Source organism: Erinaceus europaeus, chromosome 9, assembly GCF_950295315.1.
Source record: "Erinaceus europaeus chromosome 9, mEriEur2.1, whole genome shotgun sequence".
Taxonomy (NCBI): domain Eukaryota; kingdom Metazoa; phylum Chordata; class Mammalia; order Eulipotyphla; family Erinaceidae; genus Erinaceus; species Erinaceus europaeus.
In genome coordinates this window covers 32,166,619-32,184,405 of record NC_080170.1, presented here as the reverse complement: position 1 = coordinate 32,184,405, position 17,787 = coordinate 32,166,619, and the positions used below count along the sequence as shown (strand labels likewise).

The window sequence follows — 17,787 nt, the reverse complement described above, 5'->3', positions numbered from 1 at the left end:
GAAAAAAAAAAAAAGCAAAGCTTAACTGACAGCCTGTAGACAAACATTACAGGTTTCAATGAAATTCTGGAGCCCAAGGGTCCTCCCCCCCCCCAGTCCTCAGCTCTTGAATTATTTAAAATAAACCTGCCGTGTGGTGGTTAACTTTTGAAACGGTTCCTCAAAACTGGCTAAAGTACAGCTATTTGTAAGAAACATATTTGTGGAGGTGCTTTCACCATCTCAAATGCGCTGAAAAATGAAGCTTAGGTGTCTAGCAGTTATGAAAAGAGATGATTCTAAGTCGACTCCAAATTAAGGCCAACAGTTACTCTCTTTATCTTTGTTGCTTACTTGCAGTAAAAAGGAAAAAAAATATTTTCATGTAGAGTGAATCACAGAATATGCTGAATCGCTTTAACTTCTCTTGGTTTAAATAATAACAACAACAAAACCTATAGATTTAATTTCCTTTTCGGAAATCCCTCGGCAGTCTTCTCCCCCTATTCCGCCCCCAACCAGTTACTTTAATGTGGGAAACCAATTTGTTCCCAGCCTGGAAGAGCCTTCACCTTTACAGCAGGAGAAACACTAACTTCTAATGAATTTGTGCAAATACATCATTATAATCTAATCACACACGACCTTCCTTATACAAACACACTCCTGGGTTTTATCTTTGTTGGGCGAGTATTCTCCTTCCCCAGCTTGAGATTCTTAGGCACAATATCCTAAGCTTCAGACTTGTTTACTGATCATTTAAAACGATAATAACGAATACTAAGGCAATAACACACTTCAACCCCCCGCCTTTATTGCTTTTTTGGTAACAAGAAAATCAAACAAAACACGCGAAAGCAAAGGCAAACAAAAAATTGGTAGTGTGGCGATCCAGTTCCTCGGCACTCCCACGCCTGGCAGGCTCCATCGATGCGCTCGGAGATCGGCGGGCGCTGCCTGGCGCTAGAACAGGAAGGCGGCGAGCTTAAACTAAAGCGCGTCTGGAGGACAACGGTGGCGTCCAGGTTTGTGGTTAGACTTTTAAGTCTGCGGCGCCGGCAGGTCACCAGGAGGTGTGGGATCGAAGGCCAAGCCCAGGTGCTGCCTGCGGTCACGGCTGGGAGGCGGCCTCCCAGTCCGCGGGGTTCTGCGGCCTGGTCCGCGGAGGCTGCGCGGGGCCGCACGTCTGCGACGGTGCTGCGCGCCGTGGAGGCGGGGGCGAGGGTTGCGCAGGGCGCATGCGCACGCCCCGGCGGTCCTGACAACCGAGGTTCTTGTTGGGGCGCTGGGGTGAGCTTGTGGCTGGCTGTGGGGGTGTGGGGGGTGGGTGGAAGATGCAGCCTCACTCCTAGCTGGCTGTCTGTAGGTGGTGCGGGAGAAGCACCCAGCTCGCTTTCTCTCCCATTCCATCCCTGCCCCCAATCCTGCCTCCATCATCTATTTGGGGTTTCTGACATCTTCTTGGGGTTCATGGCACGTGCTGGGTGACTGGCTCTCTGGCCTGGAACCAAGGGGAAGCTGCGACCTGGTGCACCTGCTGGGCCGTGTGTGGCCACGTTCCACCCCCCTCTCTGCTCCAGCTGACCCTTCCCGGCTGGCTTTCACTACCGGGGGGTAGAGATGGGATAGAGTGAAGTGGACTTGCCTCTTAAAAGATTAAATACACTGGCTCTGAACACTCTTATTTCCTTGACCATCAGGACCATAACCTTGTGGTCATAGGCCAAAGTATGTAGCTGGCTACTCGTACACACTGTTTACTTTGGTAAGAGGTGGTCATGCATCATTAAACATATTGCTTGTCTCTGGCTTTAGGTCAATGCTACAGTAATTTCTTATATATATTAAATGTGCATTGAAATCCTACAAAAAGGGCTTTCTGTGTGCATTTTCAGGATCAGCAGTAACCTATTTATTTTTCAACTTAGAAGATACTAGGTGGTTAAATAAAATGTTTTGTCACAATAATATTGAAGTTGTCATTGAACTTAGATGTGGGCGCTGTAAGTAGAGGAGAAAAGCAGAGTTTACACTCTTAATAGTTATTTATTTTCCCTTTTTGTTGCCCTTGTTTTTTTTTTTTTTTTTTTAATTGTTGTAGTTATTGTTGTTGTTAGGACAGAGAGAAATGCGGAGAGGCGTGGAAGACAGGGAGAGTGAAAGATACCTGCAGACCTTCACCACTTGTGAAGCGACTCCTCTGCATGTGGGGGCCCGGGGACTCGAACTCAGAACCTTAGGCTGGTCCTTGTGCTTCGTGCCACCTGCGCTTAACCCTTTGAGCTATCACGCGACTCCTGAGTTTACACTCTTAAGGATTAATGCACATGTTACAGGTGCAGGCTAGTGAGGAAGCTGAGTATCCTTGGAAAGCCCCTCAAGCCTTAGAGTTTATAAATATTCACTTTATTGGAGAGCAGAAGAGATTTCCTGCTAAGTGGCAGTACTTTATTACTGTGCTTCTCAAAAAGTGGGCTAGATGTTTGAAACTGGAAAAGAGAAAAGGCAGCTGGCACTGATTAATGGGCCTCATCAAGTCACTAATCTCAGTTATGTATTGGAAAATTTCTGTAATAGAGTTTCTGCTTTCATTTCCAAACCATTGGAGAGAAATTTCTTAAAATTGATAATACATTAAGACAAGTCTACAGTTTTTTAGTAGTGATGGGAGGAGTGTCTTTGACAATTCTATATCTCTGAGTTTTGCTTTGGTATGCTCATTATCGTGGCTTTGCTTCTTTTAGCTGTCTTGCATGGTATTATAGTTGTTTGTGGGTTTCTTGTTACCTTAAATGTTGTTAACTTCAATTACTTTTCTCTACTTATTTGTGGTGAATTTGCCATCAAAATGAATGTACTGCCAGGAAAGTAGCTCACCTGGATAGTGTGCAGCTTTGCCATGTGTGTGAGCAACCCAGGTTCTAGCCTGGCCCCTGCTGCACTGAAGAAGGCTTCTGCCTCTCTGTCTTGTCTCTATCTGTAAAAACTCAGCTTAGAGTAGTGAGGCCTGAGAGATCTTGCCCCTCCTAGCCACTTCTCCCCAATAGAAAAGGATACTTTTTTTCCTTGGGAGAATGTTTGTTCAAGACGCAACAAAAAGATTATAGTTTAATATACTGATGGATTGATAGTGGAGAAATGAGCTGCCATGTCCCCTAGGAAGTTTTTTTCCAAATGTAATTATTTATTTGAGAGTAATTAAGAAGGAAGGAGGAGATAGGACACCTGCAGCCCTGCTTCATCCCCCTTTAGATATAGTTTATTTTACTGAGATGGATTGATTAAGTAGGTAGATAGATAAAAACAGAGACAGGGAGACATGAGAGCACTGCTCAGCTCTGGCTTATGGTGGTGCTGCAGATTGAACCTGGGACCTCAGAGCCTCTCAAGAGAGTCTTTTGTATAACCATTATGCTGTCTCCCCAGCTCAGGAAGCTTTGTTCTAGCTGCTTATCTTCTGAAATGATAACAGCTTGTACCTTCATTTATTATTTATTTAATTTTTTATTATTATCTTTATTTATTTGATAGAGACAGAAATCGAGAGAGAAGGGAAAAATAGGGTGAGAGACAAAGAGACACCTGCAGCACTGCTTCACCACTTGTGAAGCTTTCCCTCTGCAGGTGGGGACTGGGGGCTCGAACCTGGGTCATTGTGCATTGTCATATGTGCGCTCAACCAGGTGTGCCACCACCCAGCCCCTGTACCTTCATTTATAACTGGACAAAGGAACTGCCTTTGAGATTTTCTTTCTTTTTTTTCCTCTTTTGCCTTCAGGGTTATTGCTGAGGCTCAGTGCCTGCTCTACTTATCCACTGCTGCTAGAGGCTATTTTTTCCCTTTTGTTGCCCTTGTTTATCGTTGGCGTTATTATTATTGTTGTTATTGATGTCGTTGTTGTTGGAAAGGACAGAGAGAAATGGAGAGAGGAGGGGAAGGCAGAGGGGGAGAGAAACATAGACACCTGCAGACTTGCTTCACTGCCTGTGAAGCAACCCCCCTGCAGGTGGGGACCCGGAGGCTCGAACCAGGATCCTTATGCCTGTCCTTGCACTTTACATCATGTGTGCTTAACGCACTATGCTACCACCCAGCCCCCTTTCTTTCTTTTTTTTTTTTAAGATCTATTTAGATTAAAAAATTTTTTTTTCATACAATGTTGAGAGAGAATTTCACATAATAGAAGAGTATGAACACTATCTGGTATATATGAACACTATCTGGTACAAGGTGGAGACAGGAAACTTGAACCCAGGTCCTTACACACTATAGTGGGTTCTCTACCAAGTGTGCCATTGCCTAATCCTAAGGTTTTGTTTTTTTTTAAATGTCCACATCTTGACTCCACATCCTCAATCACTCACACTTTACAATAAGATGATTTCTATAAATCGTTGTCCTGCTGTAATCATTATCTGCCATGATTTCAGTGCTGTAGTGAGAGAACTTGCAGACTACAGCTGGAGACTGGAGTGGGAATAGAAAATCAGAAGCTTAGGGGTTTTGTTGGTTTTGCATTTATTGCATGCTACAAATGGAGTTAAATATAAGGAATTCTTACTAGGTATGTGTAAGATAAATTCATCATTGTTTCTTTTTTTTTCATCTTATTTCTTAATTCTTTATTTTATTGCCACCAGGGTTATTGCTGGAAATCTACAGCTTCTAGTGATCACTTCTTTTTCTTTCTTTTTTCTTTTCGTTTTTATAAGACAGATAAGTTGAGAGGGGAGGGAGAAAGACACCTGAAGACCTACTTCATTGCTCATGCAGTATCCACCCCTGCAGGTGTGGAGTGGGAACATGAACCTGGGTCCTTGTGCATGGTTACATGTGTGTGCCACCCACTGGCCCCTATTTCTTGTAGGATATTTAAGTATATACCATTGCATAATGGATATCCAGAGTACTTACTTAAGGTGGTGAGTAGCAATTTTCTTCCTGTCATTGACAGAAAAAAAAAATTGGATCTACGTCTTACTTGCTCTTAACGTTCACTTATTTTTCTGAAGAAGTAGATAACTATAATAGAGAAATTTGGTGGCATTTTGCTTCTTCTAAATTTCAGGTAATCTATAGAATAATTTTTTGGAAGTATAAATATGTTACCTGAAAAAATATTTGTAGTTTTGTCATAGTGTTTTTTTAATTACTGAACTTGGTTCCTTTAAGGTAGGATTGTGTATCTTTTTTTTAAATTTTTATTTATAAAAAGGAAACATTGACAAAACCATAGGATAAGAGGGGTACAACTGCACACAATTCCCACCACCAGAACTCCGTATCCCATCCCCTCCCCTGAGAGCTTTCCTATTCTTTGGAGGTTTAGGCATGAGACTCTCTTTGCACTACCATTATTCTGTCTACCCCCGCCTAAATCATTTTGTTTTCTTTCTTTTTTTCAGGCTTATGGTGGCGTGGGGGATTGAACCTGGGACTTAGCTTTCCTATTCTTTATCCCTCTGGAAGTACGGACCCAGAATCATTATGGGGTGCAGAAGGTGGAAGGTCTGGCTTCTGTAATCGCTTTCCTGCTGAACATGGGCATTGGCAGGTCAATCCATACTCCCAGCCTGCCTCTCTCTTTCTCTAGGGGGTGGAGTTCTGGGGAAACAGAGCTCCAGGACACATTGGTGTGGTCATCTGTCCAGGGAAGTCTGGTTGGCACCATGCTAGCATCTGGAACCTGGTGGCTGAAAAAAGAGTTAACATATAAAGCCAAACAAATTGTTGACTAATCATGAACCTAAAGGCTGGAATGGTTCATATGAAGAGTTGCGGGTGGGGGGGGGATATCTCCATTTTGTAGGTAGCTAATAGGCATATTTTAGTTATATTCCAAAGGGCCTGTGGCTATACTAGTTTTTTGGTTTTTTTTTTTTTTCTGAGTCTGAAATCTGATATGCAGGTGGATCCAAGTTATTGTCTGGGGAGATGATGTCATGGCTGGAAAAAGGACCAGAAAGCTGGGTCAAGGAAGAGAATAGCTCCCAAATATGGGAAAGGGGTATAAATATTGTTGACTGTAAACCCCATCCTATCGATTTGATGTGATCTGGGGCCCATATTCAGCTTAGGAGCCTATGTGACCTCTGCATCCCTGTAGATCTGAGTTCACATTCTGTGGTGATGAGTAGGAACGTTTCAAGCTGCCCTAAAATCAGGACCCATCTTCCTCAGGTGGAACATAGAGTATGCTGTCCAACCTCCCTTCGGAGGATAGAGCATTCTCTACCTTTGTTGATCCATGTTGAGGGCAAGGTCCTATGGGGGCCCACAAAGGGGTTTATTGTGTATGAGCTTTCTCTACTAAGTATAAACATCCATAAGTTTTATTATTTGAAGTTAAAACAAAAAACTTTATCAATCTCCCACTTTTTCTTATTAATAGCTTTAATTTGTTAATTTTTTAAACCAGAGCACTGTTCAGCTCTTTTTTATAGTGGTGCCGGAGATTGAACCTGGGATTTTGGAGCCTCAGGCATGAAAGTCTGTTTGCATAACCATTATGCTATCTACCCTCCGCCCTATTAATAGCTTTTTAATAGGATTCTTATATCTGCTTCTGCATTTAATCCACTGTGCTGAGTTGTTTTGGTTGAAGTCTATCAAGAAAGAAATCTGGTTTTTCAGAAGATATGGGATTGAAAAATGTAATGCAGTATTTTAAAAGCCTGTTCAGAGAACCACTACTTTGATACTACATGTAAACTTGGCAAGTAGTAGTTTTTCTTTACTGTCATCTCTCTGGCTTCCCTGTTCTCTGTTGACTTTTTCAGGTAGAAAGAGAAAGTCCAGGGCAAGAGGGGGAAGAGACACTGCAGTACCAGAGCTTTCCCCAGTGCTGTAGTCTCTCATGTGGAGTGCAGGGGCTCTGTCCTGGGTCATATGCATGGTGAAGCATCAGTGATCTTTTTCTATTTTATGACATTAAATGTTTGCTTGTACCTTGTTTTACTCATGAGACTAAGCCATGCATCAGTCTATTGGAATATATCTCAGTTCTACACATAACCCAGTAAATAGGTATCTTCAAAATGGTTCACACTTATTATATAATAAAATACATATTTGTTATTATCATCACCAAGATCAGAGAAATACTTAAGCACTAGGAAGCTATCAGTTTTACGGTGGCTAATAAAAGTTAACCCAAAATTCTGATGTTTGCTTAAGAGCCCAAGTTTTATCACTGACAACCAATAATGCAAGTTTTTCTTTGAAGTGAAAGACTAGATTTGAGAACAGTTTGGCCAAATACTTAGTCATAATAGTCCTCTAAAATAAAAACAGTATCTCAGAACACAAAACACTAGTTCAGCCTGCAGTTCAGTTGCACAAATGCTCCCCCCCTTCTCAAAATAACCATTATTCTTTAGTAAGCAGCAGCAGCTATATCTATTGCCATTTGTATGATCTAGAATATTAAAACGTTGTGTGGTCAAGGTAATAAATTTCATGATTTTTACAGCTTTGTCAAGGACATTCTGAACTGAAACTGCCTTTCTTTTTCTTTTCTCCTTCCTTTCCCTTTCTTTTCCCCTCCCTCCCTCCTTCCCTCCTTCCTCCCTCCCTCCCTTCCTTCCTTCCTTCCTTCCTTCCTTCCTTCCTTCCTTCCTTCCTCTCTTTCTTTCTCTCGGGACCCTGATTGTGATGAACACAGTGACTACAAGCACAGTTTTGTACCAGTGCCTTGATTCCTGTTAAAGTATTAGCAATTTCCCTGCCTGCAGGTAAAAGTCAACACAGTAAAAGAGGTAAGTAAGTTTTAGTATTATAATGAAAATAGGCTTCTTGGGCTCTTGTGGATTTTTAGGGAGCCTCAGAGGCCTACAGATTCAGTTTTGAGAATTACTGTTACCCAACAATGAAAACTCCTTGAGGCCAACCTTTTGTCTCCCGATGCCCCTTTTAGCCTAGGCCTACTATTATCCTAGCCTTTTCTTTCTTTCTTTCTTCCTTCCTTCCTTCCTTTCTTTCTTTCTTATCTTCTTTCTTTCTTTTCTTAATTATCTTTATTTAATTATTTGGATAGAGACAGCCAGAAATCGAGAGGAAAGGGGGTGATAGAGAGGGAGAGAGACAGAGAGACACCTGCAGCCCTGCTTCACCACATGTGAAACTTCCCCCCCTACAGGTGGGGGCCGGGGATTCGAACCCAGGTCCTTGCGCACTGTAACCTGTGCACTCAACCAGATGTGCCACCACCTGGCCCCAGTCCTGGCCAGGTTTCTTTGGCTTGTTTGTTTTGACCAGAGCACTCCTCAACTCTGATTTCTGGTGGTGCCCAAGAGTCAATCTCAGACCTCAGAGTCTCAGACATGAAAATCTTTTGCATAACCGTTGTTCTAGCTTTTGGACCACATTCTGGATTTTTTTTTAAATTTTAATTTATTTATAAAAAGGAAACATTGACAAAACTATAGGATAAGAGGAATTCCCACCACCAGAACTCTGTATCCCCTTCCCTTCCCCGTAGCTTTCCTATTCTTTATCCCTCTGGGAGTATGGACCCATCGTTGCAGAAGGTGGAAGGTCTGGCTTCTGCAGTCGCTTCCCCGCTGAACATGGGCGTTGACAGGTCAATCCATACTCCCAGCCTGCCTCTCTCTTTCCCTAGTGGGGAAGGGCTCAGGGGAATCGGAGCTCCCAGGCATATTGGTGGGGTTGTCTGTCCAGGGAAGTCAGGTTGGCATCATGCTAGCATCTGGAACCTGGTGGTTGAAAAGAGAGTTAACATACAAAGCCAAACAAGTTGTTGACTAACCATGAACCTAAAGGCGGGAGTAGTGGTGATGAAGAATTGGGGGGGGGGATCTCCATTCTGTAGGTAGCTAGTAGGCATATTTTAGTTATATTCCAAAGGGCCTGTGGCTATACTAGTTTTTTTTTTTTTTTTTCTGAGTCTGAAAGCTGATATGCAGGTGGATCCAAGTTATTGTCTGGGGAAATGATGTCATGGCTGGAAAAAGGGCCAGAAAGCTGGGTCAGGGAAGAGAGTAGCTCCCAAATATGGGAAAGGTGTATAAATATTGTTGACTGTAAACCCTATCAATTTGATGTGATCTGGGGCCCATATTCAGCTTAGGAGCCTATGCGACTTCTGTATTCCTGTAGATCTGAGTTCACATTCTGTGGTCATGAGTAGGAATGTTTCAAGCTGCCCCAATATCAGGACCTATCTTCCTTAGGTGGAACATAGAGTATGTTGTCCAGCCTCCCTTTGGAGGATGGAACATTCTCTACTGTTGTTGATCCAAGTTGAAGACAAGGTCTTACAGGGGCCCACAAAGGGGTCTATTTTGTTGTTCCTGATAGAGATGACCAGTAACAATGGAGAGAGGGATTTATTTGAGGTCTAGGCCCATTATGTCTGTTACGGAATCTCAGGACTCCCTGAATAGGGCACCACACATTCTGGATTTTTTAACCTCTGATTTTTAAAAAATTTCTTTTGTTATCTTTATTTAGTTATGGGATAGACAGCCATAAATTAAGAGGGAAGGGGAGAGAGAGAGAGAGAGAGAGAGAGAGACTGAGAGACACCTGCAATGCTGCTTCACCACTTGCAAAGCTTTCTCCCTTCAGGTGGGGACCAGGACTTGGACCCAGGTCCTTGTGCGTTGTAATGTGTGCTCAACTAGGTACACCACTGCCACATCCTAGTGTTGTGGTCTAAATCTAGATTGACTTTATTGGTTTTCTCTCTGCTTTTGGTAGAACAGATCTTCAGTAGCTTCCTGGGAAAGGATGAGTGTGGAATGGATGAGATAAGAAGGCTTAATTTTGAGACCTTTCATATATGGAAGTGGTTTTGCTCTGGTTTCAGATGGACAGTTTTTACTGGAGATAGATTCTAAGTTGAAAGTAAATTTCACATAGAACTTTAAAGGCAAGTCTTCATTGCTTTTTGTTGTTGTTTTTGAGAAGCTCTGTGCTTTTTATTATGATTCTCTCATTTTTTTCTTTTTAGATGTTTCTAGGATATTCTATGTATTTCCAGTGTCTGAACTTTTATGAACTAATCTGGTGTATATCTTCTTAAAATTCATTGTCTCAGTGACTTAGGACAAGTCATACCTCTCAATTTGGTCATTTGAATTATTCTTTGGGTATATATAATCTTTATTTACTGGATTGAGACAGCCAGAAGTTGAGAGGGAAGAGGGAGATAGACAGAGACTCCTGCAGCCCTGCTTCACTACTCGTGAAGCTTTCCCCCTGCGGGTGGGGACCAGGGGCCTTAAACCTGGGTCCTTGCACATTGTAATTTGTGCACTTAATCAGGTACACCACTGCCTGGTCCCCTTCAGATTTTTTTCCTCTTTTTTCTGCAATTGAATATCTCTTGAATACTGGATTTTCTAGATTGATCTTTTACCAGCTTTTTAATATTTATTTATTTTTACCAAAGCACTGCTCAGTTCTGGCTTATGGTGATGCTGGGGATTAAATTTAGGACCTTTGGTGCCTTAGGCATGAAGGTCTTTTTGTATAACCTCACTGGTGTCTCCCAGCTCTTCTTTTGCCTTCCCCCCAAAATCCTTCTTTTTCTATGTTCTTTGAGTCTTTTGACCCAGCTGGCCGGGCTAGCTTCACGGGCGGGTAACAGAGAGGACCAGAGACATACGGCTGGGCAGGGAAGCTGTATTTCTTTATTCAGGAACAACGATTCATAAACTAACCCAAACCAATCACCACACAGATCTGTCCTGCATCCTTCCCCTGCAGCAGCGCCAAACACTCTCTCTAACTCTCCAACTCTGGAACTCTGGCGGGGTTCCTTGGGGCGGGGCCAAGCGGCCAGGAAACTAACTGGACTGATCCAATTCTCTTGGCGGGGGAGAACTAGAACAACCCAATGTAAAGCATACAACACTTGATTGTGTATATTATCTTAAAGTTCTTTGATTAAATGTCATACTTTATTGTTCTGTGGACATTTTTCCTATTCTTGTTTGCTGGATCATCTTCTCATGTTTCTGAGAATATTAATTGTGATTTCTTTCCTTTACCTTTTCTTCTACATGTTGCTCTTTACTAAGGCTTACTTCTATTCAGTCTTGGCTTCTGTCTTTTATGATGAAGACTTTTATCTCCTGACTCTTGTTTTCTGATCATCAAGAAGTTAGTAGAGGAAACGTTTACAGAAAAGTGGTTACTGTACTAAAGGCTTGGGTTTGTTAATTGTGGACAGGGTGATTGGTTGAAGGGTTGGCCTGTTTCTTGGATATTTTTCAACTTATCTGTTTACTTATTTATTTATTAAGATGGAGAGAGACACCACAGTACTGAAACTTCCTTCAATGTTGGGGGGGGGTGGCTTGCTTGAGCCTGGATCCTCTTCTTTTTTATTTTATTTTATTTTGTTTATTTATTTATTGCCTCCAGGGTTATTGCTGGGGTTTGGTGCCAGCACTACAAATCCACTGCTCCTGGAGGCCATTTTTCCCATTTTGTTACCCCTGTTGCCACCCTTGCTGTTATTGTTGTTATAACTGTTGTTGGATAGAACAGAGAGAAATCGAGAGAGGGTGAGAAGACAGAGGGGTGGGGGAGAAAGACAGATACCTGTAGACCTGCTTCACCACTTGTGAAGTGACTCCCCTGCAGGTGGGGAGCTGGGGCCTCACACGGGGATTATTACCCCAGTCCTTGTGCTTTGCAACCCGCTGCGCTACCCACCCAGCCCCGTCTTCTTCTCCTTCTCCTTCTCCTTCTCCTTCTCCTTCTCCTTCTCCCCCTTCCCCTTCTCCCCCTTCCCCTTCCCCTTCCCCTTCCCCTCCTCCTTCTCCTCCTCCTCCTCCTCCTTCTTCTTCTTTTTCGTTTTTAAAAAAATTATCTTTATTTATTGGATAAGGACAGAAATCGAGAGAGAGCACCTTTTTGCCTTTTACTGTGTCTGTGGTTCTGATATATTTTTATTTACTTATTTATTTATCAGATATATAGAGAGTGAAATTGAGACGGGGGAGGGAGATAGGGAGGGAGAGAGATAGACACCTGTAGCCTGCTTCACCACTTGTGAAACTTTCCCCCTACAGGTGGGGACCAGGGGCTTGAACTCAGGTCCTTGTGCACTGTAGTGTGTGCACTCAACCAGGTGCATCACCACCTGGCCCCTGGTTCTGATATTTCACTGTTTTATTCTTTTTGAAAACAAGTCTGTCCTGCTGGATTTGGGATTGTCATCACCTCTGTGGATTAGGTAGGGGTGGATCTAGGGAGCTACTTCTATTATAGACCTTATCAGTTCTATATCTGATTGTATCTGCTTTGCTTTCTCAAATTCCTGGTCTTTCTAATTTTCCCTACATTAATTAGCTTTTCTCATGTTAGAATTTTCTTTTTTTTTTTCTTCCCCTTTTTGTTGCCCTAGTTATTGCAGCCTCGTTGCGGTTATTATTGCCATTGTTGACGTTGCTTTGTTGTTGGATAGGACAGAGAGAAATGGAGAGAGGAGGGGAAGACAGAGAGAGAGGGGGAGAGAAAGATAGACACCTGCAGACCTGCTTCACCGCCCGTGAAGCGACTCCCCTGCAGGTGGGGAGCCGGGGGCTTGAACCGGGATCCTTACGCCGGTCCCTGCGCTTTGCGCCACGTGCGCTTAACCCACTGCGCCACCGCCCGACTCCCTGAATTTTCTGCACTTACTTGATATTCAGCTTTCTTGGCTCTGAATTCCCCATCTTCTTTTCTTTCTTTTTTTTAAAGAATTTATTTATTTATGAGAAAGATAGGCAGAGAGAGAAAGAACCAGACATCACTCTGGTTGGTACATGTGCTGCCGGGGATTGAATTTAGGACCTTATGGTTGAGAATCCAGTGCTTTATCCACGGTGCCACCTCCAGGACCACAAAATTATTTTAATTTTATTTTTTTAGTTTTTTCTTTTAAAGTGTTGCTTGTTTGTTTGTTTGTTTATGAGAAAGATAGGTAGAAAGAGAGAAGGAGCCAGATATCACTCTGGTACATGTGATGCCAGGGATTGAACTCAGGACCTTATGGTTGAAAATCCAATACTTTATCCATTGCACCACCTCCCAGACCTCCCCATCTTCTTTTCATCTGCTAAAGATTATTGACAATGTTAACTGCTATTGTTTTCCTTCTAGTCTCTTTATCTTTGTGAATTTATACTCTTCTGTTTGCTCTCACTTGAGCATTTTTTCTTATTCCAGGTAATAACAGAAGAATTAATCATTTTAATTTAAATGTTATCTGCATTTAAAAGAAAATTTTAACTGCTTACAGGTGATGTAACAAGAAAGGACAAAAAGTCCTGGACATAAGGAAACTTAGATGATCACTGTACTCAATTGTGTACAAATTCCTTAATGGATGTGCATACAAACACACAGATATGTAGTTAGATATAATATACAATGGCTATATGCATATGCTCTATATATGTGAATTGATATTTTATATATGGATAATTTCATAGGTTGTAGCTATATAGCTATAAAGTATAGATTATTCCTGTTATAAAATTAGAAGCTGCAAGGGATTATGGTGATATTTTACCCTGCACAACTTCATATTTGCATGAATAAAGTGGCTTAGATATGCTTATTATTTACTCAAAGTGTAAAACCAGGACTTCCTAATGTTTTGTTGAACTGTACAATGTTAGACATATAAATAATATGAAGGTTTCGAGCTATTTTCAGTCTTTAATTCTGGCTCTGTGTAAATAGACTAAAGTTTTGAATTGAATTCTAGCAGTGAGTTCAGTGGTTTTCATCCCTTGCTTTACCATAAGCTAGAGTTGAATAGTACTCTGGTCAATTAAGCAGACAAAGCAAAAAAAACAACCCACTACGAATTTAAGCATTTCTATAAATTAAAAATTTTATGCTATTATTATGTTAGAAATAGTTTTCTTTGAATTTAAACTTGTAGAAATGGGTCGTCGGTCATCAGATACGGAAGAAGATAGCAGAAGCAAGAGAAAAAAGAAACACCGAAGAAGGTCATCTTCAAGTAGTTCATCAGATAGTAGAACATACAGCCGGAAGAAAGGTGGGAGGAAATCAAGGTCAAAGTCAAGATCTTGGTCCAGAGACCTTCAACCTCGCTCACATTCTTATGATAGGAGGTAATTTTCATAATTTTACTTCTATGAAATTTTACATAATGAATCAGTCTTTAGAGTTCATTTGATTTATATTTTTAAGCATCTTTCTTTTACTTTTACTAAGTGTATATTTATGTTAGTGAAATTCCAACCCAACATTTTATTTATTTATTTTTTGCCACCAGGGCTATTGTTGAGGTTCAATGTCTATATGAATCTGCTGCTCCTGGTGGCTAGTTTTTCCTTCTTCTTTTTTTTTTTTTTTCCCTTTTCATTTGATCAGACAGAGAGAAATTCAGAGGGGGAGGTGAAGTAGAGAGGGAGAGAGAAAGAGGAAGATACACCTGCAGACCTGCTTTGCTGCTTGAAAAGCTTCCTTCCTGCCGGTGGGGAATGGAGGCTTCAACCAGAGTCCTTGAGCATGGTCACATATACTCTCTACCAGATGTGCCACCATCTGGCTCCTTGTTGTCATTATTATTTAAAAAATTTATTCTTTTAAATACTTTATTTATTGAAATTGAGAGGGAAGAAGGAGAGATAGCGAGGTAGAGGGAGATACCAACAACATTGCTTCACCGCTTGAAAAGTTTTCCCTGTGTAGGTGGGGACCAGAGGCTTCAAGCTGAGTCCTTACACACTTTTAACATGTATGTTCCACTGAGTGTGCCAGCTGCCTTATCCCCCTTGTTTCAAGTAGATATAAGTTGGTATAGTTCACATGCCATTTTATTTAATATTTGGAAGGGTTGTGCACAATTTAACATCCTACTGTCTTAATTAGTAGTTGATCTAATGACTATAACAGCTATCTGATTAAAAGTAGTAACATTTTAATTTATCTGTGAGTTTCTAGGATGGAGTGAGGCATAATAAAAAGAAGATACTTCTTTAGGATATGGTTGATTTGCCACCCTGGAGGTGGTGCGGTGGATAAAGTGTTGACAAGCATGGGGTCCTGAGTTGGACATCTGGCTGTACATATGCCAGAGTGATGTTCTGGCTTACTCTCCCTCCCTCCCTCTCTCTTTCTTATTAATGAAAAATTCTTTTGAAAAATGAGAATATAGATAATCTATCCTTCCTGTCCATAAAAAAAAAAAGTGATTGTAGCAACAGTTTTTTATTGGATTTTATTCTAGACGCAGGCACCGGTCTAGCAGTAGCTCCTCTTATGGCTCCAGAAGAAAACGAAGCAGAAGTCGTTCTAGAGGCCGAGGGAAGTCCTATAGAGTTCAGAGGTCAAGGTCTAAAAGCAGAGCAAGAAGGTATGCCATGCCAGATGTTTATTGCTTTGTAGCAAGTTATCCCCAAATCTAGTCACTTTAAGTAACAGTCACTTACTTTCTCACCATTTTACTAATTCTGAATGAATTCAGATGGCATTTCTTTTAGTTTCACATGGGATCACTCATATGGTTAATAGCTATTGGATGTGCACAGTCCCTAACCTTGAATTTAATTTGTCCTTTCTCTGGCCAAATCACACATGGATCTTGATGGTAATGATATTATGACTGCAATGTTTTCATTTATAATAAACTCTTGAAGGGAGAGAATCTCTTAATACTTAGCATAGTGACTTGTTTATTAAACCTTCCCCAATTGAATGATTGGTTAATTGGGAACTTGAGGTTAGGTATAGAGCAGATTTTTGTATTAAGGAAAAGGTTTATTGATTGGTAGAGGACAGCTTTATTTTGGGTGTATTGATTTGTCTAAGAAGAGACTGATTACCAAAAAAGCGACTGCATTTTGAAATTTCCTGTTTATGGAAACAAATGACTATCCATGCTTCCATATTTACTTCTTTATTCCATTGTAAGGTACTTTCAAATAAATATTTTTTTATTTACTTATTGGATAGAGATAGAGAGAAATCAAGAGGGGAATGGGAGACAGAGAGGAAGAGACAGACGCCTACAGCACTGCTTCAGCACTAGCAAAGCTTCCCCCCCTTGCAGGTGGGGACTGAGCACTTGAACCTAGGTCCTAGGACATTGTAATATGTGTGTTCCACCAGCTGTGCCACCATTAAGGTACTTTCATGTACATTATATCTGCCAGTCAGAGTTTGATTAAGAAAACAGAAGCCACTCAAATCCTAGCATCATAGTTTCAACTCACAGTTGAGGACTTATAGACCTTTGGAAGGGCTCAGGAAATTTGAGCTGTTGTCAATAATTATTTCATCCTGAAGAATGAAAACTGGTGTTTTCTCTGAAGTTAGGATTACTTACAAACACTTTCAGTTTGTAGCACCAAACACTCTCAGTTTGTAGTACTTTCTCAAGAAAGTACTCACTGAGAAATGGCTTCTGTGCCTAGGTGTCTATTTTCAAGTGCCTCAAGGGGAATCTAGAAATGTCCTTAATACCTTTTCCATGAGAAGAGGCAGTGATTTCTAGTCATGTAGTCAGTAATAGACAACCCAGCACACACCAGTGTTACAAACTGAGTTTCTAATTCTGCCAGGCTTTCATTTGTTATTTGAAGTAACAACTCTCACATCTTTGCATTAACACTTCTGCATTTAACTGCAATAAATAATCTGCAGGCACTGATTTTGAGAAATTATATTATTCAAGTCCCTTACACTGTTATCTTGGAAAAAATATTTTAGAGATTCTTCTACATATTTAAACTAAGTAAATTTCTAAGTTAATAGTGCTTTTGATTTGTTACTATTATTATTATTATTATTTTTACGAGAGCACTGCTCAGCTCTTGCTGATGATTGACTGAACCTATTCATGAGAGTCTGTTTACATAATCATTACGCTATATTCCCTGTCCTCTAAGTTGATATTATTTTAACAAGAAAATCAAACAAGTTAGTTCAAGAGTTTAAACAGGGAAGGTGAAAGTAGTGAAAATAAGTATTAGTCAAACAAAAAGTGCAATACAATTCTAAGTTTGAAGGTATATTGTTAGTGGTTGCTGTGATTTTAATAGAAAAGTGATTTTGGGGGGCCAAGCTCATCTGGTTAAGCACACACATTACAGTGTAAGGACCCCGGCTCAAGCCCCTGGTCCCCACCTGCAGGGGGAAAGCTTCACAAGTGGTGAAGCAGGGCTGCAGGTGTCTCCGTCTCTTCTCCTCTCTCTTTCTTCCCCTTCCCTCTCAGTTTCTCTGTATTTATTCAATAATAAGTAAATAACAGTATTTAAAAAACTAAATAAAAGTTCAGTTTTATGTACAGCACCTGTACATAAAAAAGAAAAGTGATTTTTGTCATAAGGTTAAATGCTTTAAACTACTTTGTTCTTGCATATGAAAAATTATTGAAAAATTATGTTTGGGGATAACAGGAGGAAAGTCTAATGTATGAAGCTTTCTGTAGTTTTCATTTCCATGAATGAGTTACAGAGTAATTAGGTGGCTATACTTTAAATAAAGTTTTTAAGTTCTTGAACTATTCAACTTGTATCCTGTCACTTCCTTTTTTAACAATGAAAATTTTCTCCTGTTACCCATAGTATTCAATTAATTCTAAAATAATAGAAAGTAGTTTCAGAATTGCTGAAAAACAAACTTAAAAACTAATATAACAGGGTCTGGGTGGTGGTACACTGTGTTAAGTACACAATTACAAAGGGCAAGGACTCAGGTTTGAGCCCCTGCTTGGCAGTGAAGCAGGTCTGCAAGTGTCTACAATTCTCTCTCCTGCTCCTGCTCCCGCTCCCGCACCCACACCCGCTCCCTGTCTCTCACCAGAGCACTGC

At 40.9% G+C, this 17,787-nt stretch overlaps 1 protein-coding gene across 6 annotated transcripts in view; it reads left to right on the top strand.

Moving 5' to 3' along the window:
- RSRC1 (arginine and serine rich coiled-coil 1) overlaps positions 1-17,787 on the top strand; it is a 365,711-nt gene that overhangs the window by 3,151 nt on the left and 344,773 nt on the right. For 2 of the 6 annotated variants that reach the window (XM_060197601.1, XM_060197597.1), the window contains exons 1-3: positions 898-1,004; positions 13,887-14,082; positions 15,204-15,329. In XM_060197601.1, the coding sequence (XP_060053584.1) occupies positions 13,889-14,082; positions 15,204-15,329 (320 nt within the window). In that variant the 5' untranslated portion in view covers positions 898-1,004; positions 13,887-13,888. Of the gene's footprint in view, positions 1-897; positions 1,053-1,147; positions 1,270-7,643; positions 7,738-13,886; positions 14,083-15,203; positions 15,330-17,787 lie in introns of those variants that run through there. The other 4 variants (XM_016187249.2, XM_060197598.1, XM_060197600.1 and 1 more) reach the window with 4 other exon arrangements.